The sequence below is a fragment of the Sander lucioperca genome, chromosome 11, assembly GCF_008315115.2.
Source record: "Sander lucioperca isolate FBNREF2018 chromosome 11, SLUC_FBN_1.2, whole genome shotgun sequence".
Taxonomy (NCBI): domain Eukaryota; kingdom Metazoa; phylum Chordata; class Actinopteri; order Perciformes; family Percidae; genus Sander; species Sander lucioperca.
Window position 1 is genome coordinate 12,766,736 of NC_050183.1, and position 26,212 is coordinate 12,792,947.

Sequence of the window (26,212 nt, forward strand, 5' to 3'; positions counted from 1 at the left end):
CCCTTTACAGATAAAGGTCTAGAGAGCACACTCTACAGAGACCCAACAATTACGTCTTAACAATTTCCACAAGAGCACTAGCTAGTCATCATCGCTTCAGCAATAAACGATCTGTGTTTGCGGTGCTACCACTACACGACTGAACGTGTATTATCTGTCGTTTGCTAGCAACAGGTGTGGCGAGGTTGAAGGTGAAGGGGATGCGTCAAGCTTGCGGTAAGTTGACATGTCTACAATACATTTGAAACAATTTGAACAAGATATGGCTTTTCTGGTCCGTGTCTGTATTTAAATACATTGTTAACGAAATTAATTAATTTAAAATTGCTGCAGCGGCAACTAGCAGTTAACTCACTGGATACCATGCTCAACCTCCAGAGGTTTTCTGTTCTGCAAGTGAGAGGCTAAATACACGTTTGCTAATTTAACAGTTGAGTCGGCGGTGATGTGTCAGTGCATAGCAAAGGTTACTTAGCTTAACTAGCTGTACCCGTGTTTATGGTGTGTTAACGTTACATCAAGAAGGTTTATTAGACCTGTAATGACCGTTTCAAAAAGCATGCTACTGTTCATGTGTAGCTAAGGAAACAAAGATGGCCGAAAACGAATAGGTCACTTTTGACGCCATGACCTGTTGTCGTCATCTGACTTCACATTTTTTTGTGATGAATCTAAGTGAAAAATTTGACCATATGATTTTGTGTTTAAAAAAAGAAACAAGGTAATTCAAGATATTTTGGCAAAACTATTGAGTCAAAGCAATTAGTAATGCAGCATTTGTAACTTTATTATAAAAATACTAATATATATTTTAGTGGAATAACTTTATGCATTTATCTTTGCTGGTACTTCAGTCACATGGTTGGGTTCAGGATGTAGGTTACTGTCCTGTATGTCTTGTTCAATTTGTCCTCTTGCTGTGTTCCCCAGATCATGTCAGCAGGCAAGATGGACCAAGAAGTAGTTTTGGCAAAGCTGAAGAAGGATGTTCGTTCCTTGCTCATTTCATCTAAGATGGGCTTGGACCCCGAACAGCTCAGGCGAGACTATGTCCAAATGTTGGGGCATCCTATGCCCCTGAAACTCCTGGGCTTCAGACACATCATGGATATGGTGAAGGAGATGCCTGATGTGGTGTCGGTTAACTTAAGGGTAGATGGCAGCATATTTTTAAAAGGTAGAATCCTACTGGAGCATGTATTTCAAATTTTAAAGCTTGCTGAAGTTTCAATTCACCATCAAGGGGGAAAAAATAACAACAGCACAGCATAGAAGTGTTTGATGCATAAATCCTCTACAACATCTACCTGAACAAGCTCTAAAACTTCATGCTGTCACCTTTTATATGTCCGCCATCGCAGCTGTAAGTGACGAATCCACCCGAAACATTGAGGAGCTGGTTGCTAAGCAGCGCGTGTCTAAGAGCACCAAGAAGTCCAGGACAGGAGGTGTCGGCTACTTCTCGCCCCGCTACTGTCAACAGTCCCCCGCTGTGGTCCTTCCCAGAAGAGGTCGTGCTCCTTTGGCTGTACCTGCCCAGTTGAGGTCACAGCTCCGCATTCTGCTCTCCCAGGTCTGACTTGAAGGTCCCCTGTCCAGTTTTGCTTTTTATAGCGTCATGAGTCTGAACTGTTTTGCAGTGCACTATGAAAACACACCCTACTAAATCCAAGAAGTAGAGGCCTGTAGGATTGGGTACCGAAACCTGGTTCTACTATGGAACCGGTTCCTACGCAACCGGTAGGAATCGGACCGGAATAGAACGCAAATTTCGGTTCCTCATTTCGGTGTCGACTGAAATATTTTCCCTCTGTCGCTCCGAAACGGACGTAAAAATATCACACTTTCTCTGTAGTCTACCGTTAGCTAGCTACCTACCGTAAATGTAGGCTACTTTTAAAATGCCATATTTTTCCTCTGGGCACACCAAAATGGACGTAAAAGCATGTTAACCATTCACCGCACGTGATCGCTAGTAAACCCGTTACATCTTTGATGTCATTTTTCAGTTTTTCAAGTACCGGTTCGGCATCAGAATCGTAAAAATTCAAACGATACCCAACCCTAGAGGCCTGACTGACCGTTCTGTTTGTTTTCTATATGTTCATTTTTCTAACAAAATCATGTAGCTCTGTTACTGCAAAAAATTTGAAGTAATGATGCGGCCATTCTCCCAGGGTCCACTCAGGTTGTCCGACCTGGAAACCAGCTTCCTGCGCTTCTTCGGCCACCCGCTGCGTGTCTACAACTATGGCTTCTACTCCACTGGAGAGATGCTGGAGGCAGTGGCGGACCTAGTCGTTATCCAGCAGAGCAGGGTGGGCTCAGTTCTGACCCTGAGGAGACATATGCTTCCAAGGCCGCTGCTCAGACCGACTAGCTTACCAAGGAGAACTGGACCCGTTAAGTCAGTATCGCCGAGAACTGTCCAGTCAGCCTCCAAAGGGCCAGACACCAGAACTCAGACACCAATACCTCCAGGTGATGCATTTACACATTTTGAACATTTAAATCTGCCCAAAATGCTTTGATTGGCTACATGTTGATGGGGTTATTACGTTAGTAATGTCAAACTAACACACGCCAAACTCCACTGTAAATTTGGCACAGAAACGTTCTGTGCAGTTTTAATTTGAAATACCTTTTTGGGTTACTCCATTTGAAGTCCTGGTGAAGCAGAGTCCTCTGAGCCATCCAGCTACTGCTACTACCTTAGACCCTGTTGATAAAGAGTCAACAACTGTTGGTAACAAGACACAGATGGCTGAGAAGGACCAGGAAGCGGGCCCAGAGCTCTGTCAGGAAGGTCGGCTCTTTCAGAAACGTGTCCAAAAGGTAAGAAAGTGTAGTACCTGCATCTTGTTGCTTAAAGCAAGACATGATAATGTGAAAGGTGGGAAAAAAGAGACCACACACTAGAGGTGTTAATTAATTCAAATAATTGATGCATCGCGGACATGGACGATGCTGCATCGATGCAGTGGCCGACCATAATCGATTATTTCTGTTTACAATTTAGTGTAGGCCTAACAATGTTTCTGTTTACATATGCTGTTATGATTTGCACATTCAGGAAGTGCCCTGTGCTCAGTGCTGTAGTTTTATGTATCCTGTTTATTTAGTATTAGTGCACTGCAGAATATTTTGTTTTTGAAGCTTGAAAAAAAAGGTGTGTGTGTGGACTTTGTTAAATAAAAAAGATTTTTTATATCTTACTACTTGTATTTTTGGATGAAAACATAACCATATCAAGTAATATAGAACCATTATATTGAACTATACAGTATCTCAATGCATTCTCTCAAATTAAATATCCTGTATGGCTTTAATAGAAAAATGTATTTGATGCATCGAGATATCGAATCGCTGACATGATAATCAAATCGAATCGGGAGATCAGTGAAGATTCACACCTCTACCACACACGATTATTTAAAGGAGCATTTATCCAGTATTCTATTATTATCATGTCTGACGAGTCGTGGCAGATGGATGCCCACCAAGAGCCAGGTTCAGCCAGGTTGTCTGAGGTTTCTGCCTGTTAAAAGTAAGGATTTCCTTGCCGCTGTGTGCAGTTTCTCTTGAGGCAATTGTTGGGTCACTGTAAATTATAGTGTAGTCTAGACCAGGGGTGGCGAACCTGTGGCTCTTGAGCCGTATGCGGCTCTTTGCCTGCTCCTGTGAGGCTCCTACTGTGTGGCTGGGGGCTGTGTCATTGGTTGATTGTTGTTTTTAACTTTTCTGAAACATACAGTATTTCAGATAAGTAAAAAAAAAAAACATTTGAATGCATCTGCCAATACATTTGCCAATTATTTTAAAATGGAAAATAATGCAGCAGAGTTTTGAGGACAGATTCTGCAACCTGAGGAAAAACAGCGGCCACAGATCACCTTCCTCATTAACCCTTTCACTGCTGAATCAGATTGTTTGAAAGACCTTCTAGTGACAAATGAGTGAGAGAGTTGCTTTGAGTGGCCACAACCGAGTTCTAGCAAGACCTGAAAAGGATTGTGGATAACAAAGACTGTCAGGTTTCCCACTGAGTCAGTCTAAGTGAGGAAAAAAACTATGAAAACTGCTATGTATTATAACTGTCATCAGATCTGGAAGACACTGTTGCTGTTGTAGTGTGGACGTGCATGTGTTGTGTGGCTTTTTGCTATGGTGCGTTTCTTTTTGTGGCTCTTTATACCTAACACAGGACACCTCACAGACACAACTTTATCAGATGACAAGATACAGAAAACTAGTATGAAAAGCAAAAGAAAATGCAGTTTTGTGTAGCAGCTACAACCTAAAGACTTGTTTTGGTCACAGGATACATTTTGATATAGCATAGCAGAAAATGCATCAAATACAATATTACTAAATTAAGTATTGTGGGAAAAATTCAGAGTATTTATTTTTAAGTACAATGATCTTTGGTCTTTCTACTTAAATTCTACTTCAGCTGGAGGAGGAGCTTCGCCAGCGAATAGTGGAGAATGGAGTCGCTGGTACCATTAGTCAGGAGCTGAAGGACAAGCTGCGAAAGGTCAGACTTCCTGCTAGTTTATAAGCAGATGTCTTAGTGTCACTAGTGACTACAAACCTCTAATATGTTTTGCTTTCATGGCAAGAATTAATTTGGTAGAGAATGTAACAAGGACCATGGTTACAAGTCTTGTAATTTGTATGTTCATGACTCTGCAGGTTGTAAGTCAGACCAGTGGAAGATTATCGGTGCACGATCTGCCTGCTGAGTACAAGGTAAAAAAACAGCAAAGATATTCATGCAGTTTTCCTATTCACCTTTAGTGTCACAGGAGAGTTTACGACAAATTAATCAGGGATTTGGAAGCTTAAAGGGTAACTACTGTTTTTTTTTTTTTCAACCTGGGCCCCATTTCCTCATGTATTTGTGTCTAATGGACCTTTTTGACAGCAGACATTTTGACTTGTCATAGTAGGAAAAGCACAGCCGAAATTGATAACCTTAACGATGGCTCAATTCCATTAAGTGTCCCAGTAGCTATTTCAGTGAGTCAGCATGCACAATACCAGGGCCTCTCCTAAGTGGAATGCAGCCATCATTAATGGTTTTGAATACACCTGTGCTTTTCCTACTATGACATGTCAACATGTCTGCTGTGAGAAAGGTGTATAGACTGATGTGAACAAAAATCTTTTGAATTTGGTCCAGTATTGAGTGAGATCGCAATGACGGGCTGGCGCGAACTGAGCTACGATGTAACCTAATGGGGCTTGCTTTTAAAAGTTTTTTTATTTATTTTTTTTGTTGTTGCTACTGACAGGCTCAGATTGGTACTAAAAGTGTCTGACAGCACTATACAGTACATTGTCGATCCCAGGACATGACTTTTTTTTTTCCAAAGACAGCGGTGTGGAAAGTGAAACGCGAGACGAGAAAAAGGGGTTCAGGTAGTCTGTTGTTTTGGAGTAGGCTACAGAAATTATAGGCATCTGTTATATAAAATATTTTCAATGTAATGGCTCAATATTTAAATGATTTTGAAAATGTGGATGAGGTTGTGTTATCTAAAAGATTTTCAATTAAAACAACGGTTTGTATTTCGTATGTCTCACAGCCCTGTTGATTAGAAGGGGAAATCCTGACGTGGCACATCGTTGTGTCCGAGGTATATCACTGGACACATCCAGACCACTGGTCTGAGACCACAGATATCTGGCAGCAACATGTCCCACTCCTGACAAAGTATTCTTTGGGCATATAGGGGCACAGCACCCACGGGAGCACTACCAATATCACAAGCCTTGCAGCCCTTCAGCCGCTGCTTCACCAACCTCTGCCCTCTCTCTCTCTCTCTCTCTCTCTCTCTCTCTCTCTCTCTCTCTCTCTCTCTCTCTCTCTCTCTCTCTTCATCCGTAACGTTGTAGCCTACTCTGGCTCCAATGAATAGCCTACATGTGGTCATCAAACTATAACGACCTCATCCACATTTTCAAAATCATTTAAATATTGAGCCATTACATTGAAAATATTTTATATAACAGATGCCTATAATTTCTGTAGCCTACTCCGAAACAGCTAGACTACCTTTTTCTCGTCTTGCGTTTCACTGTCCACACTGCTGTCTTCGGACAAAAAGTCATGTCCTCAGATTGATAATGTTGTCAGACACTTTTAGTAACAATCTGAGCCGGTCAGTACCAAAAAAAAAAAGCAAGGCTCCACAATTGCCTCATTAGGTTACACTGTAGCTCATTTCGCACCGGCTCGTCATTGCGATCTCGATCAATGCTAGACCAAATTCAAAGATTTTTGTTCATATCGGTCTATTAGATATGCATGCATGGAGAAATGGAGCCCAGATTGAAAAAATACGGTAGTTACCCTTTAAGAACTCATTCAGTTGAGGAACTAGAGTCAGTCATTCCACATAGCTAAATAAAAAACATTGGCTTCACCGTTTTGGTTTGTTTCTTGCTTTTTTGAGCACCTTAGTGATCTAGAAAGTAACTCACTCACACACATTTTACTATTTATTTAAATTTATTTTATCGTTATTAATACGTACTGTGTATATATGTTTATACTTATATTGTTTATATCTTTTTATCCTTCTTATATTTGTATGTGTGACATGCTCCAACAACACCATGACAAATTCCTCGTATGTGCAACGTACTTGGCAATAAAGCCCTTTCTGATTCTGATTCTCACATTTAGCCAACTTGACCCTAATAGTGATTATGAAGCGCCTAAGCTGTTCTTTAGTTCAGATAGTAATGAAATATGTGTTTTGCTCCTCAGAGGCTTTTTGGTGAGGATGTTCCATTGCAACAAAGCGGCTTTGTCAGTGTCACTGAACTGGTCAGTGCCATGAGTGACACCTTCCACCTGAAACCTGTAGTGGATGACAATGGGCAACACTGGATAGTCATGGTCATAAATGATGGTGACAATACGCAATCAGGTGTGTTGAATGTCAAAGAGTAACGTTACCTGAAAACAGCTTGTAGTTTCTTTTTAGCATCTCACATCACACTTTCAGTCACTATGACCACTACTACGGTCAGAAACATTGTGCCAAAATATGAACAATAACGTCGCTGTCAACGGGCTTATCTGCTAATGTTAGCTACCGACCGTTACCTTGAAACTATCCAGCAAATAGACGGTACCGTAGGTTGCCGTTAACTGAAACCGGTGATTTAACGTCACCGCTCATTTTACACAGTTTAACAACAAAACAAAACGCTGAGTGAACATTACTACGTATGTGCTACGTTTTTCATGTTGGTTTTGAGCAGTATGCACCCCCACTAACCTGGAAAACGGTTTTAAAACAGTAACGTTAATACAGCGTGTCGGAGGAATACAGCTTCTCCTGCAGCGGGGAGTCAAGGGAGAGGGACCGTCACCGCAGCGTTCGCTAACGTTAGCTTCTTGTCTCCTCTGGGGTCTGATAAACAGTAAATTCATCAACTTCAGTGTCCACAATGCTATTTTCCAATAAACTGTAGCTGTCATATTTCACGGGACCCGCATGAGTGCGGATTTCATGTCGCGGCTTTCGTCGCTGTTTTTCACTTTGCCTAGGATTGAGTGACAAGAGTACTCGCCCTGTTGTTTATTTGGTTGCCATGACTTCGCGAGTGATGACGTCCTGTCACTGTTCCAGTTGCTCACCCTAAACATGGACCCTAAAGGGGAGAGAGAGCGGATGACAGTTCGCTTGAGTTCAGTAGAGCCGACGGCTCTGCAGAGTCGTGTAATTACGACTTCATGACTTTTCATAAACAGCTGAAGGAGCGACGGTGTGTGGTGTACATAGCGGAAACCCTGTTGTGCGTCTGCCCTATTTCTGATACCGTGGCGGCAGAAATTTTAGCGTGGCAGGCCGCCATCAACATAGAGGAAACACTGTTATGTAATATGGAGGTGTTCTTGAGAACCCGCTACTGGCGTCTCACTAGGACACAAGTCTGTTTGTTTCTGCAATCAATACTTTTCTAATCAATGACGTATTGTAATAAATGGTGGTACCTGAGATATCACGTGACAAAGCATTCTTGTGCAACAATGACTTTCAACTAAGCAGAAGATGTATTTTTCTTTATTTTGTAGACTCAAAGGTGACTGAAAGTTCTGGTGATAGTGGGAAGCTGCCACTTATGAGCTACTATTTCAGCTGTGAAGAGTCTCCTTGGGAAGGCAAACTGGAAGGAGACAACGATAATATCGCAGGAGATTATGAGAATGAGGAGCTAGAGACCAATACAACCAACAATTCCAAGAATACCCACAAAATGGTTAGACAGTATCTTTTTCATCATGTTGTTTTACATTATTATGCTCTAAGAACAATCTTTAAGAGAGAAACCTAAATAAAGATTTTGTCAGGTAATCGGAGCATAACATGGTGTGTTCCGACAATGCCAGTGCAAGCATGAATTTTCACTGCACTTAACAAGCGGGTGTCAATGTCCCATTAACGGTGTACCCTGTGAAAAATGTTGATTTTGTCCATATATTCAGGTTAGACAACTCTAAAACTTATTTATTAAAAGTGCTGTAGAATAGTACTGAACATAGAGTAACACTGCTGTGTACCTGTAAAAAGTGTGTTCTGTGAAGTGCTAAATTAAATAAACGTATTATTATTATCGCTCACCACTCTGCTTTTCATGTGTCCTCAGATGTACCCTGCCATTCAGGTGCATTGCAGCCCTTCGGTGCCCCTGGACGCCCTGCAGAGTCAACGTCTCAAACTGCCGACACCCCATGGTGCTCGAGAGCTGGTGGAAGTCCTGGTCGAACAGGTGGAGTCGCCAGGACATTTCTACATCCGCTTCAGCGAGAGTGAGGAGTCTCGAGCTATGGAGGACATGATGATTGCGATGAGGTGGTGGACTTGTTAGTTGCAGCTTAGTCAAAAGATAATGTACTAATGCTTCCTGTACCTGTTGTAATATTAGCTGTCCCCTTTGGCATTGTAGTATACTCAGTAATATAATACATAATCCTTTTATATTTACCCTTTCAACATGCCTGCCACACTCATATGTACTATGTCGAACCATATTGCTCTATCTGATGGGCAGTTAAAAGATCTATATTTTCTAAAAATGGGGTTCATTATTATGCGAAACGTTTAATAGAAACTTTTTTTTTTTTTTTTTTTTTAATCACAAAACTATGCTGTGACACATCACAAAATGTAATCAACAGTCCTTCAACACTGTCTCAACATAGCCTTTACATTTCAAGCTTCCTGATGCTTCTCACTGAGCAATGACATCCTGTCTTTTGTATTTTTTTTCTCTCTTCCACTGGTGCCTGTAGACAATGTTACACCTATCCTGAGGTGTCAGAGCGTTACCGCCTCCCTGATCGATTTGTCAGACGGGGTCAAGTCTGCTGCGTGTCACCCAGAGGAATGTGGTTCTACCGGGTGGTGATCCACCAGATCATCAGCCCCACTCAGGTCGAGGTGTACTATGTCGACTTTGGTGATATAACCGTGGTACAGAGCGCCAACCTCAAGTTCCTCAAGTAGGGGCATCTCATACATTTAAGCAGTTCAACATTCAAACTAGTACTGCCTCTACTGCTATTAAGCTGATTGGTTTCTGTGTTTTGCGGTGCTCTCTACGGTTCATCTCTGTTTCCTCAGGTCATGTTATTCTGAACTTCCGGCACAAGCTGTTCCATCATCGCTGGCTGGAATTAAACCCACCACTGTGAGTCTGATAGCATATTTAAAGGTCCAGTGTGTAACGTGTTTAGTTGTTCATTATCAAAATCTGTGTTGCCCGTTCACAAACTTGTCCTTTTTCATGAATATTTACCATCACCATCAATTCCAAGTATTAATTTTGGCTTGAAATTTTACATTTGCATTTGCATGAACTGGGGTAGACGCTCCATATTCATGCGCCATCTTGAAATACGTTACGGTAAGGGACATACAGGACATACTGCTCCGCCTTTCGCGTTTTTGCTGTCACATGATAAACTCATAGGTGCTGCTAATGCTGCTAATGGGTATCGTAGCTTCCCGGCCCCGGCAAGTTTGAAGAAGGAAACATGGAGGACCACACACATATTCAAAATTCAAATTTCAGGAACAGGAGTCTTCTTCTTCACCCAGAAAAAGAAAAAGGATATTGAAAAGAGCAAGAGACCAGCTTTTTGAAGCGTGAAGGCTACCGTAGCTGTAATACGTACTTTGAACTGCGTGGTGCGAGAGAGTTGATTGTGATATATGATCTCAAAGCTAGATGGGAGAAATTCCTACACATTGGACCTTTTAATAATCTTGTCAGTTACCTGACAAATTTGAGTTTTCTTGCAAAAGGCCTACCTTCACTTTTTGTTAATACCACAGTGGTCATCTGTATCTGGCATCCGTCCTGTATTAGTACTATAGACAGTGTTGTATTTCATGGTCCTTGCATTTCTTGGTCATGCATTCATCCTGCATCGTTATCAGATTGTCCTAGACTCCTAGTGAATATTTGCCTTTGACTTGACACGTGAAATGTATTTGTTTAAAATTCACCATCAGTATTGGATTATTTTCCCTTTTTGTTGGCCCACCAACCGCTTCATGATTATTTATGTTCAAAAGTTCCATAATTTTAAACTAAGTAGTGTGTAAGTGTTTTATACTTTCATCTTGCATATTTAAGTGAAGAAATTAAAACTGTTCAGCTGCAGATGTTGCAAAATGTCCTGTTATATTGACCTTTATGAATAAGAGCGCTGTGGTTTGCCTCTTGCAGGGCAGCTGGACTGCTGAGGCAAGGGCTTCTTTCCAGAAGCTGTGCTCCGAACGCACCCTGGTGGGCGCTTTGGATTGTTACACCGGAGATGTGCTTCAGCTCTACCTGTGTGACACGCATACTGATATCGACATCTACATCCACACCATCCTGGTGAGCCAGGGCCACGGGTCAGCCTGCAGCCCCGCAGCCAGTGCAGCAGTAAGCCACACACACTTATTTCTACCATAGTCATGATAAATACCAGTTTTTGATTAGCTTGCTGGTGTCTTTGAAAATATATTAAAGATATACCAGCGCAACACTGTACTGAATCAGTGTATTAGATATGTACCTGGCATCATTAATACTTTTGATTCAGGTTAGTTACTGTATGAGTTCATTCCTAACTTTGGGTCCGTCTTGTTTATGTGACCATCGCAAAAGTACTGAAATACTGTTTATACATATTGATATATATTTAAACTTGATCTATAAACCCACTTCTGTGTACTGTGTACGTCCCTTTTCTTTCCTTAGCTTTGTGTCCAAATCCGCCCAGCGAGTCTCTACCTCGGGGAGGGAATGGTTGACCTGCCAGAGGTAGAAGAGGTAGCCACTTTTTCACCCAAGCCAGCAAACATGATTGAACAGTCCATGTGGAGTTCACCGAAGGTACCACACACACACACACACACACACACACACACACACACACACACACACACACACACACACACACACACACACACACACACACACACACACACACACACACGTTTGTTTCACTATCTTTGTGGGGACCCGTCATTGACATAATTCATTCCCTAGCCCCTTACCCTAACCTTAACCATCACAACTAAATGCCTAACCTTAACCCTTACCCTCACCCTAACCATAACCTAATTCTAACCCTAATCCTAAAACCAAGTCTTAACCCTCAAACAGCCCTTTAACCTTGTGGGGTCCAGCATTTTGGCCCCACAAGGCTGTGCAGACCCCACAAGTATACTGTATTCCCTGGTTTTTGGACCCCACGAATATAGTAAAACAAGCACACACACACACACACACACACACACACACACACACACACACAAGCAAGCAAGCTTCTACCGATGTATGTAAAAAGCTTTGAGGCTGCAGTACAGTCAAACAAAACCGTAGTGCCAATACTGGGTTACTTTGATTTGCAGCTTTATGTCTCAATTGTTTGTCTATGAGTTCACTCTTTGTTTCTTCTCTCCCTCCCCCTCTAACACTTCCTCTTTCTTACCCAATCTTTTAATGTTGCTGTAAAGCTTTTATTCTCCACTGTCCATGGCTCTTATCTTACCAGCCATACTGTCACTGCTGCAGGCCCACTGCAGCACCACACACCCTCAACACACACTGGCACGCACACACACACACACATCCGCTTGCCGAAGGGAGGGGTCCAATCCAATGCTCCTTAATGTATACTCACACTGTTGAGAAGGTCACAGCTTGTTGTTGGCCAATAAATGATGTGACAGCCAATCAGTGGGCTGTTTAATGTATATTGGATTACAAGATTGTGTCGCTCTTATGTTAATGAGTGGATAGTTGTTAAAGTGAACATAGGAAAGAGGAGGAGGAGATTTTACAGTCAGTGCGTGTACATGCACACCCCGATTAAGTGAATAACTGGGTTATGCCAGTTCTCCCTGTATCCATGAGCAGGGAAGAATAGAAAGAATGATGGGAGTAGCTCTACCTCCGATACAGTAGGTGGCGCTCTGCCACTGAACAACTGGTCGGAATAAGGCTTTTTCTTCTGGTTGACCTTTGTCAAAATTAAAGCAACGGAGAGGACATGGATGACTTTTCAATCCCAGAAATGGTACTTCTTGATAGTACTTGCTATAGCAAAGTCCTCCGTGGATTTAAAGGTTTAAAGCTTGTGTTGCTGTTGTTTTTGGTGCCATTGCTTCCAAATGCTCTCTTCTATTTCTGGGTAAAAAACACACTGCAGGTGTGGCAGTTATAACCAAGGGGGTAAACTTCTCCTCGGACCACGTAGCTCTTATGGCGCCATTTTGATGCTACCAAGCCATCACCTCCCGTTAGCATTCATTCCCGACTGCCATTCATTTTGGCGCCACTTTGACAGCGAATAACTTTACATCTGAAGCGTTTAAAGACTCTATTTGTCCATTGTTTATTTCTAAAGAAACACGACAATGTATAAAAGGCTCCATTACCTTGTACCTCACCTTATGGCTCCGTAGCAGGCGTTTTTGTAAAAATAGGCTAACGATTGTGTCATAACCATGCGACTTACTGTCGCCACTAGAGAAATTACCGTACAGTACAGGAGAAGCGCGCAGGCAGTTTCGTCTCACATTAGCTGTTTAAGTGTAATTACTAGGGCTGTCAAAATAACGCGTTAATTTCGATTAATTAATCTGAGAAAAAATAACGTGTTTAAAAAAAATAACGCAGATTAATCCATTCCATATTGACGTTTGACCCGGAGCCGTTCTAGCCACCACTCGACTGTAAAATGAAGGAGGGAGACGAGAATGTGCTGCCTGGATCATTGATTGGAACATTTACTTATACAAATCTTCTTCCTGAATACGGTTGGGTACCGAAATATGGTGTCACTGATATGTCTGCACTTCTCTCTGATGCTCTGAAACAGACGTTACAGGCAACACAAACATCGCTGCACGTGACGCTAGTTAACACTATACTCAACAGCAGCTAACGTTAGCCTACCGCTAGCTAGTAGCTGGATTAAAAACGGTTAAAATGCTGACAGCTAACGCTAAACGGTGTAAAGTTTGTCTGTATTTCACTGTAGAGAATTCAACACCGGGATGTAACAATCTGCAGCTGCCGACGTCGGAAAAAAACAGACGGTGCGTTCAATGAAACTGGTAATTTACACCCTTGTGATGCATTCGAAGTTATTGTTAAATGTCCTTTTCCCATCTGGTGGTTGTTTTTGTCGTTCAACAGCAATTTACTGGTGAAATAAGTTATTGTTATAGTTATTACATTATTATTATTATTATTATTATTATTATTAAATCATTTAATTTTGACCATATGGCCTTAGCAATAAACAAGTTCTTTAATGTCGCCAACTGTTGTTTAGTAGGCTACCTTTCTTTTTTTTCTTTTTTTTTTTTAACTTTATTAAAAAGTATCGGTTCAGGCACCGTTAATTATGTATGCGATTAATTTAGATTAATTAATCACAGAGTATGTAATTAATTTGAATACATTTTTTTTTAATCAATTGACAGCCCTAGTAATTACTAATGTTAACTAGCATTTTAGTTAGCAATAATTAGCCTGTGCCTATGTTATCTCCTTACATATACCTACGCTCTCCGTCTCTGTAAGATTGGGAATGATTGAGATTTCTCTTGGCACAGCTACCAGAAGACTTACAACTTTCAGACACGTTGCTCACGGCACATTTACGTCGTCTCTCGCAGTTGGAGGCTGCGCAGTAACGCTCAGTGCTCACCGGAAAAGTGCTTCTAATATCCTTCACTGGTCTCCATCCAGAGCAACGGGATCTGTTGGTCCATTATATATATGTCAATGGTTATAACCTACGGAGCATGCACAGACACATAACCTGAATTTACCCCGTTTAAGGTGTATACATGCACAAAATCCCCGGTTAAATTAGTAATTTAGATCTGTTAACTGGGGTATGATTTTAGCCGGGCGTTTTGAGTGTTATTGTCTGTGACTGCAAAAACACCAGCGCTGTTTTGGTTATTGTTGTATTTATTTGCATATTAGTTGAACAGGTTTTGTGGGTGCATGCATGTACGTAGCTATGCAAAATCACGCTTGTTACGTTCATATGCAATGCCATTAGCTGAAATCACTTACACAATATGTCATGTGTGTGTAAGTGAAATATAACCTACAGTTGTTGTGTATGTTGGTTTAAGAACAAATAATTCAACATGCAGAAAATACAACCAAAGATCACTGTACAGTTACATTTGTTAATGAAATATGAATCTGAAGGAAACGGGAAGTTTCTTGATGTCTCAGGTTGAGGAGGAAGAGCTGCCCGACCTGGAGTTTATTGAGGACAAAGAAGTCATCCCCCATATCCAGGTATTACCAATTGATAATAAATAAACTAAACAGTTTATATGTACAATATATGAGCATTTTAAAAATTGGAGCTTGCCTTAATTGGGTATAGACTGAATTATTAATGTTTTCTTAACTTACTTATGGAATACAACTCAAGTAATTGTGTTTTGGATTGTTGATTCACGTTGGTTTTTTGCACTGCAATCACCTGCTTTAAATAAAGGATAAATAGAATCAAATATATAATGCCAGAGAAGTTTGTCTGTATGTGGACACAAAGATTTGTTCAACAACAGAGTGAACACACGCCACCAAAGTCTTGTTTGTTGCTGTGTCTTGTTCAGGGTATGGACGCCAACCCATTCAATGCTCTAATAAATGGTCAAACCTTCAGCTACAGTGAATTGGGCTGTGCCTTGACCAACAAACCGCCTCCTACCAGCCCTTCCTGTCCGACCTCCAGCCCTCTCGCCCATCCAGATTTGATCCAGTCCCAGAAAATCCTAACTCACTGTAAAGCTGATCTTAAAGTAAGAAGACATCAGTTGTTTTTTATGGAAGCAAAATCACTGGATTTATGGTTTTTGTCAAGCACTTTAAAACAGAATAATAAAAGATAGTTGTATTTTGTCCATTAAAGAAACTTTAATCTCTTATCAGACACTGAGCATGACTCCTCCACCAACTCCATCCAGCATCACTTCCAGCTCCTGCTGTCCAACACCAAAAGAGGAGCAGCACTGGTCCAAAGTCGCTGCCCACTCGTTGGTCAGGCTACCTCCGATCCTGAGGACCCTGAGCCTCCACACCCCTGACCTGGCCCAAATCCATGACTACACTCAGGGTACATATACATGCATACCGATTTAAAGGACAATTCCAGCGCAAAATGAACCTAGGGGTTAATAACACATGATTACTGAGTCGACCGTTTTCTGGGATATGTTTTCATGCTAATCGAATGTGTCTCTAGCTTGAAACAAGCTAGCACAAACCATTTTAGCTTATAAAGCTAGTCGTCGGGGCATGGGTAAAGAAGTCGCTATTTCTATACTACTATCAAGGCAAAAAATAGCACCACACTTCCACGGTAGCATAATGAGGGTCCCTACATGTAAACCGAGCGCCGTGCTTGAGCTATGTTGCTGGTTACTGGTTGCACGGCGTTCGTTGTTCGACTGGTCACGACTGTTTTCCCAAGATGGCGCCTGCTTGTACAGTATAGGTGAACGCTACTGTCTTTATTATCTATTTTTTTAATAAACGGTCTGTACACTTACAAAGTTCTCAATGCTTCGGTTTACATGTAGGGACCCTCATTATGCTGCCGTGGAAGTGTGGTGCTATTTTGAGCCTTGATAGTAGTATAGAAATAGCAAATTCTTTTTACTTTACCCATGCCCCGACGACTAGCTTTATAAGCTAATAATCGGTTTGTGCTAGCTTGTTTCAAGCTAGAGACACATTCGATTAGCATGAAAACATATCCCAGAGAACGGTCGACTCAGTAATCATGTGTTATTAACCCCTAGGTTCATTTTGCGCCAGAATTGTCCTTTAAGTACACAAGGTTTGTGTATACACTGCAAAAGATTCATACAAAAAATACTTTGCCTCGTAGGGCGATGATAAGTCAGGTTGATTTGTCAGGTTGTGTGACGCTATTTCAGCAATTGTAATTTGCCATGTGAATTTGTTGTTGAATGGACAACATTGGTATAAATTCTGTTCATTATAAAACACAAACAAATTCACCACTTCTTGTGTGGCACTACAACTATGTGCCAATGTTCTATCCAGTAGAGTAGAACATAGATCAGTTAAGCAAAAGTTAATAAGTTAAGCAAAATGCTTTACACAGTAAAAAATATAAATATTATTGTATATAAATATTATAAATTAATTATTTCTAATAGTATTGTTTCCTTCAAATTGTAGAAAGACAACATTGTACACACAAAGGCATGTCCTCTCTCTTGCACACACACTCATTTTCTAATAGGATTTATACAATGACCTTCATTAGAGAGAGAGAGATTTTTTTTTTTTCAATGAAATTAGCCTGTGTCCATGGTTGCAGAGAGGACGTATTGATTTCCATCCCGCTGCTTGCAGTGGTGGATGTACCTGCACTGGGAACCTGACACGGATTCGATTAGACCTGTTACCAGAGCTATTTGACCCAACAAGCTGCTTTCATTGCATTGTATTTGTCCTGATATCGATACACTGCTGCTCCACCATGGCTCTGCTTGCACAGTGTTAATGAAAAAGACTCACTTTTAGCACGGGACTCTATTAAAATGGCCTGTTAAGGTTGTGCGGCAGAGGACTTTGCTCACACAGTTCTTAGTATCACAATAAATGTTTTGAATAAAATAATGAGGATCAATTATAATAAGGTATAATAATAAATCACAACTGATTTATCACTCGCAATATTGAAACGGGGAAGTAGCTGTCCCCTATGAGGAGCTCCACTGCTAAAGCTACTGATACATGGACTGTAGTGATTCAGTATAGTGAGTTGTTTCCTTTGAAAATGTGTTGAAGATTTGTTTTTATGTGTGCTGAACAGATCTAATAGTAATAGCTGTGTCTTACATTAATATGTGGTTGTTTTTTTTTCTGATGTCCAGGTGTACCAGTTTTTCCGCTCCATCTACGACACTCTGGTCATCTGTTTCCTCTGTTTGGGACCAGGTAGGACATGTCTCCTACATCCAACACAACCAGAATGAGTCAACGCCCAAAGGAATGAACATGTATTCCATAATAACTACTAGTAATCATAGTATCGGGACACTCTGAGAATCCAGTTTTGAGGAAGTTAATTTTAATCTATTCTAGATCAGTTAAATTGTATGTTAGGCTCTGTTTATTTGTTTGATAACTGTAATTGTAGCACTTTCCTAACAGTTTCGGAAGACAAAATAAATACCGGAAATGGATGGCTGTTATTTTTTAAATGTGAATACGCTTGTGAATGCTTTTTGTTTTTAAAAAAAAAAAAAAAAAAAAAAAATGTATTCTTTGTGTAAAGCGTTTAATCATTTTTTCAGAAGCCATCAAGATGTCTGTGATGTTAAATGGTTTAATTTCTTTTATATATATTAATATTGCTATTCTGGACAAGCTTAAAACATTTCAAAATACTGTTATAATAAACATCAGAGAAAGTGTTTTATTTTGGAAAATAAATTTTATTTGAGAGAAAATTTTAGTATTTTCCCTTTAGTCATTTATTTTCCACAGTTTGCTTTTAGTGGATCCAATGTCTCGCATACATTTGTAGACCAATTGTAAAACAATGCTTTACATTAATACTGTATTCTTTAAAGCATGAAATATTTTAACACTCACAAGATGAGTGCACAGGAACAGTGAATTAAACAAAACAACAAAAAGACCATCTCTAAACTCTAGATGCTCTTTGCTGTGAATCAAGGCGCTTTACTGAGCAGAGCTGACAGCTATGGAACAAATATTTATTTAGCAGAGCTGCCCATGCAACTCAATATAGATTTACAGTTCCAAAACCTACCACCTTCTCTCATCTCATTTTCCAAAATGATTATAAAAAAGAACTTAATGTGTGTATTCTTCTAAAACATACAAGGGGCTAGAGCTTGAAACTAGAGATGTGTTACCAAAATGTGCTCAGACTAATAAAGGTTAAAGCAGAATGTGGAGTCTTGGATCATTAGTCTGCATCATGCTGGGCTTCATGACCTTTACTGGCTCAGCCAATTAGCTTTTTAAAAAGGCTCCTAATGAGAAAAGCTCCTCCTCTCACTTTAACACAGCAGCACAATGAAGAGCGTTAACCTATATACTGTACACACACATTTCCTGTACAATGACACTGTTCAGACATACATTTACACGCACGATACATGCAAATATGAATACTTTGTTTTGGAACACAAACCTTATATCTAATTGTTATGCACACAAACACACAGTATAGTTATTTTTATTGTAAGTAAAGTGCATTACGATCAAAACTATACATTGACACAAACATTACAAGCATTGTCCTACACGTTGGCAGTCTTTAACAAGCATGCACATAATCACACACAGTACTAATTTTTTAACACCAAGACGTTAGACATTCATGGTGAATGTTGAGGTACAGTGGTGTTATTTAGTAGGTAAAACACTGCAGCAAAGTGCTATGAAGACTTTAGTGTCTGTTCTAATGGATCTTTCATTAGTATGTCCTGATTTATTTGGTAATGCAGGAGTACATGTCTGAGTGAATTCTGTATGTGTGTGTGAGAGAGTCTTATCAGTACACAAGGCTCTTCAGGCAGTATGGGGATTGAAGGCCACTCTAATCTAGACCCAATGGTGACTGATCCAGCTCTCTTTGTGTGTGTGTGTGTGTGTGTGTGTGTGTGTGTGTGTGTGTGTGTCAGATGTACACGTAAACTTTATTAAGGAGGAGAGTAATGTGGTTGCAGCCAACAGCAAAAGAGTATCAGTGTGCTGAATAAAGCATGCAGATCGGCTGGCTTTGATTTACAGTTGAGACCCTGAATCAGACTCAGTCAGAGGAAGACTGCTTTTGTTTCATAGGCTTTTGGTTTGCTAATTAGCTGAGTAGATGACAGGTACTATTGATCTTCTGGATGTTTTGTCTCCCCTTTTTTTCCATTTACCTCCATATTGTAGGCATTAGGTTGATGCCAGAGCAGCTTTATTGAAAGCCTTCAGTGCAGGAGCAGCTAGAGAGCAGGAGTTGTTGGAAAGGATTTGTAGTACGATGTAGTACACAACTAACGAGGAATGGTTAGCTCAATACTTGGAAATATACACATGCACTACATTAATCACTAAATGTATACGAAACTAGTAAAGCGTAACAATAGTGTTTGTACCATTGAATAAATATCCATTTGGAAAGAAACCCAGAATCCCACACCACAGATCTTGTGACTCTTTGTAGGGACCCGACCCCTAGATTGGGAGTCACTGGACTAAAGTAGCTAAATGTATGAAGTAAGGTAGTTTTGTCCAGTGGTTAAAACTAGCTCCACCTCAACTAATTACAACCGTAAAATGCTACTTAACAAATTGATGCATTAGTAATAATCTATTCATGATTCATCAAATGACCATGTCAGTCAAGGGTCATTTCTTTGCAGAACAAGTGCTTTAAATACATTTTGCTGATAATACTTTACTGCTTTTACATGGTATTTTTACATTGTGGTATTAGTGTCTTTTTTTCTTTCCCATACACATGAGAAAATATTAAAAATAGCCCAGAATATTTGACATTGATCAAAAGATAACAACACATATTGTTATTGGTGTTCTTCAGAAAATCACTGTCTGTTGAGGAAGGCAAAGGACCGAAACATCATATCTCAGATTGCTAGTAGACTTGTATTTTCTCTCTTCTCGTCTCTTCTTTTGTCTGCTTTTAAATGAATGATTCTGGATGTTTAAAGTGTGCAAGTGTGTCCATGTGTGCGTTCTAATAGGGTGTGTAGTATTTGAGGTTTGTGTGTGTGTGAATTTATATTGTGTGTGTGTAAGTGAGGGTGCATTAAGTCACATTCATCCACTGAGAGATCATTTCTAACAGAGGCGCCTTTATTTTTATCCCTTTGTCAAAATTCTTATCTGCTGCATTAATTTGAGGACAATTCTGCTAATCCCTCAGGCCTCTAGTTCTGCTACTTCTACACACTCCCTCACATAACAGTAGAACCAGCACTCCTAGTGAAGCTTTTACACTGTACACATTGGATTTATACGCCACGCTTAGTTACAGTAACAGTTTCCTTGTTCCTTTTAACTCCAAACAGTACTTTAATCACCACTACATGTGCAAGGATTCTCGTTGATATGACGTTGGTATTGTCGAGGGCTTCACAGGTCAATATCAGATACATACACAAACAGAAATGTTAAAGAGACATTTTGTGGTTTTATAGAAAGTTGTCAATGTTTTTGGCAACCAGCACGGTGATGATGAGCATTTAATTCCCCATTCTTTTTGTGTACGGATTAAAGATATAATGTGGGGAGTTCCGGTTATGGCGGCAGAGTGAACGGCAGCACGCTCCTGAGCTCTCCTGATACTTCATGATTATTGCGTAACCTGTAGTGCTTTACAGCTGATTTTTATACTCTTTACATATTGACGAACACCCAAGACGTTGACATAAACCTAAGTGCCAAATGCCTCCTAAAAAACCCGACGACAAGAAAAATAACGGACAGGGGGAGGCCGCTACGGCTAGCGCTAACATGGCTAGCGCTAAGTCGTCGCAAGCTAACATCGACAGCTTCATGGACCCGCAGCCTCCACCCTGGATTCTGAGGGAGATGGAAAAAATGACGAATGTGATTCAGAACACATTTGCTGCCCGCCTTAACCAAATTGACGCATCTATTGAGAAGCTGGAGGGAGGGCTGCAAGCTAACACAGAGAGGACAGCCCAACTGGAGCAAAAATGCACTGTGCTCGAGCAATCGGTCACCGATTGGCTCACGGGCTGAGGCTGAACTTAGGGCACAACTCGACGACCAGGAGAATCGTCAAAGAAGGAAGAATTTGAGGATTGCAGGGTTCCCTGAGGGAATTGAAGGTAATGACGCCGTTGCCTTCCTAGAAAAATGGCTACCATCGATATTGGGCCTCCCCGACACGCCGGAGATAGAGAGAGCGCACCGCATGATCCGGAGGAAACCACAGGAGAGTGGATCACCGCAAGCCTTTGTCATTAAACTTCTCCGCTACAAGGATACCGCCCAAATACTGAGCGCCGCGCGGCAGAAAAGGGATCTCATGCACGGTAACTCCAAAATAATGATATTCCCGGATCTATCTCCAACCTTGCACAAGAAGCGGATGGCTTTTAACGCACTAAAAAGCCGTCTCCGCCAGGGCAATGTTAAGTATGGGATGTTTTACCCTGCAACCTTGAAAGTGGATACCCGCAGTGGGGCGACAAGAGCGTTTAACTCGGTGGATGCGGCAGAGAGATTTCTTCGCAGAGAATACCCGGGCATGTTTGAATAAGATACCTATTTTGGTCTATGAACAGACTGTTGGAAGAGGTGAAACATCAGTGGATACGTCAAAGACAGTGTCGCAGTCTTTGAACTTGATTGGAAACTACAGTAGTCTTTTCTGGAACTAGCTCAGCTGAGGTGAGGACATTTTGAAATAAGTTACGGGACCAATCCGTTCAATCTCAGGTTCTCATCAATGAGCAGGTGGGAATACTTAAACTACAACACACTCTGATGGGCATAAAGTTTGATGTTAGGGCCCAGTGTATTTTATTTCATTTTTATTTTTATGTTCCTGCTCTTCACTACTGATTGTTTGGGTTGAGTGAGACTCACAGAACTTTGGTTAAAGGCAACTGATACTGAGTTATGGCAGTCAAAATGTGTGTTCTTTCATATTTATCCCAGTATAGAAATTAGTTAGTACTGTAGGTACTTGGGGTTATGTTCACAACTACAACAAAGAGCGGAGCAATTTCTGTATGCTCTATAATGCTACCTCAACATTACGGACGCCAGTTAGTTTTGGGGTTTACCTCTTTAGTTCGGGGAAAAGAGGTCAGGGGTCAGTGTTCGACAGAGGTTTGTTTTCTTTTGCAGCCAATATTTGGGAATGTGTACCTTGTAATTATACAGAGAAAAGAGGGAAATATTATTTTCATGCTTAAGACCATCTTATTATTTGTAGCAAGTTATACCAGTATATATAAGCCACCCCAATGAACTATAGATGTCTGGTTTGGAATGTAAGAGGGGTAAATAATTGTGTGAAAAGTATTTTAAGTTATCTGAAACAGCACAACATCGATATAGCCTTACTGCAGGAAACACATTTGACAAACAATGAACATATTAAACTGAAACAAGGTGGATATAGTCAAATATTTTTCTCATCATATACATCTCAGGCTAGAGGAGTGGCCATACTACTTCATAGAAATGTCCCACTTCAGGTAAATTCAGTCACTAAGGACCCTTTAGGAAGATTTGTGATAATACAAGGGTTATTACACTTAGAACCTATAACACTGGTTAATGTTTATGGACCTAACACAGATAATCCTCAGTTCTTTGAGAAACTGTTCTTTAGCTTATCTGACCCACACACGGAGGTCTACATAGGAGGAGACTTCAACTTAGTTTTGGATCCAATCCTTGATCGGTCTTCGCAGAAACCAGGCTCTCTAACACGGAGTGCTGTATGTGTAAAAGAAGAGATGCTGGGATTGGGGCTTGTAGATATTTGGCGCACACTAAATAAAGATACTAGAGAATACGCATTTTATTCTCCTGTCCACAATAGTTATACCCGTATAGATTTATTTTTGATGCCCTCCTCTAAGATACACCAAGTCACTTCCTGTGAGTACTTGGCAAGGACCTTATCAGATCACGCTGCCTTGTTAGTAACTATACCTGCACCCACACCAATTACCAGGTGTAACAGATGGAGATTTACCTCACACCTACTTAACGATTCAGAATTTGTGAATATGATTGGCAGGGAAATTGACTCTTTTTTAGACATAAATCAAAACACTGCAAACCCTAACATTGTATGGGATGCTATGAAAGCTTACCTCAGAGGTCAAATAATAGCTTATACCTCAAGTAAACGCAGAAAGTATATAACCGAAATCCAACATCTTGAAAAGAAGATTAAGAATTTAGAAAGACAACATATACAGTCGGGTGACAGGATCATTCTCCAACAACTGAAAGCAAGACAGCTGAAATACAACATGCTTAATACACATAAGACAGAAAATGCTATAAAACGTATGAAACATAGATATTATGAACAGGGAGACAAGGCAGGGAAGCTTTTAGCTTGGCAGATAAAGAAAGAGGAGACAAACATGGCTATATATACAATCCAAAAGTGGGAGTGAGGGGGTTTATATCCTACTTTTACTCAGGAATTTCTCAGATTATAGGCTGGGAAAAGCTAGGAGTGAAATGTAAATGGGAAGAAGACCTGGAGTGTAACTTTGAAGAAGGGGTTTGGGAATCATTGTGTACTAGTACTCAGTGTTTTTCTTTTAACTCTAGACATAAAATCACACAATACAATCTTATTCACAGAACATATTATACCCCTGAAAGACTACATAAAATAAAGTCTCAATACTCCCAGTTTTGTCCAAGATGCAAATCGGGAGAAGGAACGTTGGTACATATGTTTTGGACTTGCCCTTGTCTTAATTTGTATTTGGTGTCTATACTCAAAGTGCTTAATGACATTACAGGATTAAACATTCCCGCAGAACCAAGAGTAATTCTCCTGGGTGTCACATCTATGATGTCAGTCAATAAAAACCAACTCAAATTTATTAGAATTGCCCTTATTACAGCTAACAAATGTATAGCTTTGCATTGGAAAGATGTATTACCACCTACATTTGCTAGATGGATGAATGAACTGACATCATGCATACCGAGTGAAAAGATTATGTATAATTTGAAGGGTAAACCTGAAACATTTAAAAAGATCTGGGGTGGTTTTCTAGCATATGTGGACACAGTGCCCACACTACAATAATTCTTTTATATTTACACAATGTCAGGTGATGGTTAAACATGCTAATACAACATTTGGTGCGGTTTTTAGCTTTATTTGTTGTTTGTTTTATATTTCTTTTCTACCTATCCCTGCTAGGCACCTCCCTTTTGCAACAGTTTTGTTTTAGGCTTATTTTGTCTGTGCTTGTTGGATTTATGTTATACTGAAGGCTAGTATTCTTCCTTTTTTTTTTTTTTTTTTTTTTTTGCTTGGTACACACTCTGTAGGAATGTATGGTCGGACCTGTTAGGGTGGAGTGAGTGGGAGGGAGGGAGGGAGGGTGGGATGGGCTGGTCTGGTCTGGTACCTACTTGATATATTGTTGTACAATATCCCCGTTCTCAGCTCTTGGGTTGTTATATAAAAAATTCAATAAAGATATTGTTGGAAAAAAAAAGATAATGTGGAAATTAATCAATTTTTGAGGTAACTGTTTAACAGTTAACCCTCATGACAAACACAGAACATCTGCACTCTAATTCGCTACAGGAAGGTTTAAAGTACAGTTGACAACATCAGTCTATATACTAGAACTCTATGATTTTAATTATAGAGAGAACTTTTTAGATTTTTCTAAAGAAACCGCATCCTGCCACCTATTGTCATGACCCTCCCATTATGATCCCAGCCCTTCCTCCTGTCAGTCTGAGATGGAGAATTTATGGCTCTGTGAATTAATAGAGGCCTTGAAGATATACTGGGAGGCAGATAAGAGCTGCCTGTTGGAAGGACAGAGGGAGAAAAGAGTGAGGAAGACTAATGCTGAATGCCATTGGTTCACCTCACTCTTGTCCTAGATGGTCCCCTTTATGGTTGCTCATTATTGTTAAATGTTGTGGTGTCCCAGTTTAAACTTTGCTTTGTGATGTGACTGTTTAGCCCTCCCCTTGCAGCAACTTTTGTTTTATATATATTATATATTATAATATTTCCAGTATAGTTATATTAAATGGAACTTTGCCTCAGAAAAGTCAATGTCACTTCTGACTTGAAACACATTCACATACAAGTCACATCCAGAAGTTAATTAGCTGTAAGTTCCAATATAAACCCAAGCACCATCAACTTTACAGCTGCACTGGCGTGGTGCTTACAGACAAGCTACCCTTTAAGCTAGTATGGAGGGATGAAGGAGATGTTATTGGCGCTTCTATTCATTGTTGAACGAATCAGAGCAAGCTGCTGACAAATCTGATTGTAAAATTAAGCAGCAGATCATTAAACAGATTAACCACCATTAAGCACAATCAACTTCGAGCATTAAAGTTAGTTTTGACCTTGGAAACAGTAGTGTGACAAAATTAACGCCCACAGCTTGGGTTATATGTTAGGAACGTTGGATGTGGTTGAAAGCTCCAGAAAAATCTAGTATGTGGACCCTGAGTTAACGCTTGTTTTGTTTGCAGCAGATCCCAGCATGCTACAGTACACAGCCTGTTTATATGGTTTGATTTGTAGAATGGGAAAACATTGTAGTCTGAATGCTAAAGGAGAACCTGAAAAAAAACAGTAACACAAAAAATAAAGTATTGTTTTTTAATATGAAAAGCAACACCTCTACAGTGAACTAAAATAATAACCCTGCAGAAAATACCAGTTTTCAAAATCTTTAGAGAGCTCAATCAAACAATCAGTGCTCTGTTACAAGTCTACTTATGCCCTGTCTTTTGTTGTCTGTTGTCTGTCCTGTCCCTTGTCTGTCTTAAATGCTCTACTTTAAAGTGCCCATATTATGAAAAAATCACTTTTTCTGGGATTTGGGGTGTTATTTTGTGTCTCTGG

At 40.3% G+C, this 26,212-nt stretch overlaps 1 protein-coding gene across 2 annotated transcripts; it reads left to right on the forward strand.

The window, feature by feature from the left end:
• tdrd5 (tudor domain containing 5) lies at positions 1 to 17,831 on the forward strand. Of its 2 annotated transcripts, none has more exons than XM_036007521.1 (18): positions 1 to 216; positions 944 to 1,177; positions 1,362 to 1,573; positions 2,178 to 2,481; positions 2,666 to 2,835; positions 4,454 to 4,537; positions 4,696 to 4,752; positions 6,779 to 6,941; positions 8,096 to 8,280; positions 8,656 to 8,873; positions 9,314 to 9,523; positions 9,645 to 9,711; positions 10,756 to 10,956; positions 11,275 to 11,346; positions 14,758 to 14,850; positions 15,177 to 15,362; positions 15,493 to 15,676; positions 17,472 to 17,831. In XM_036007521.1, the coding sequence occupies exons 1-18, from the start codon at positions 201 to 203 to the stop codon at positions 17,537 to 17,539; spliced, it is 2,724 nt and encodes a 907-aa protein (XP_035863414.1). In that variant the 5' UTR covers positions 1 to 200; the 3' UTR covers positions 17,540 to 17,831. The 2 variants fall into 2 exon arrangements, with proteins under 2 accessions (XP_035863414.1, XP_035863413.1); XM_036007520.1 differs by having other exon boundaries at positions 2 to 216; positions 8,668 to 8,873; positions 11,275 to 11,409.
• Positions 17,832 to 26,212: the final 8,381 nt, after the last annotated feature.

Excerpts from the sequence above, each read along its gene's own strand:
- tdrd5 (XM_036007520.1), top strand. Across the intron at positions 2,836-4,453 it reads TTCAGAAACGTGTCCAAAAG|CTGGAGGAGGAGCTTCGCCA; the intron begins GTAAGAAAGTGT and ends ATTCTACTTCAG. Across the intron at positions 4,538-4,695 it reads TGAAGGACAAGCTGCGAAAG|GTTGTAAGTCAGACCAGTGG; the intron begins GTCAGACTTCCT and ends ATGACTCTGCAG.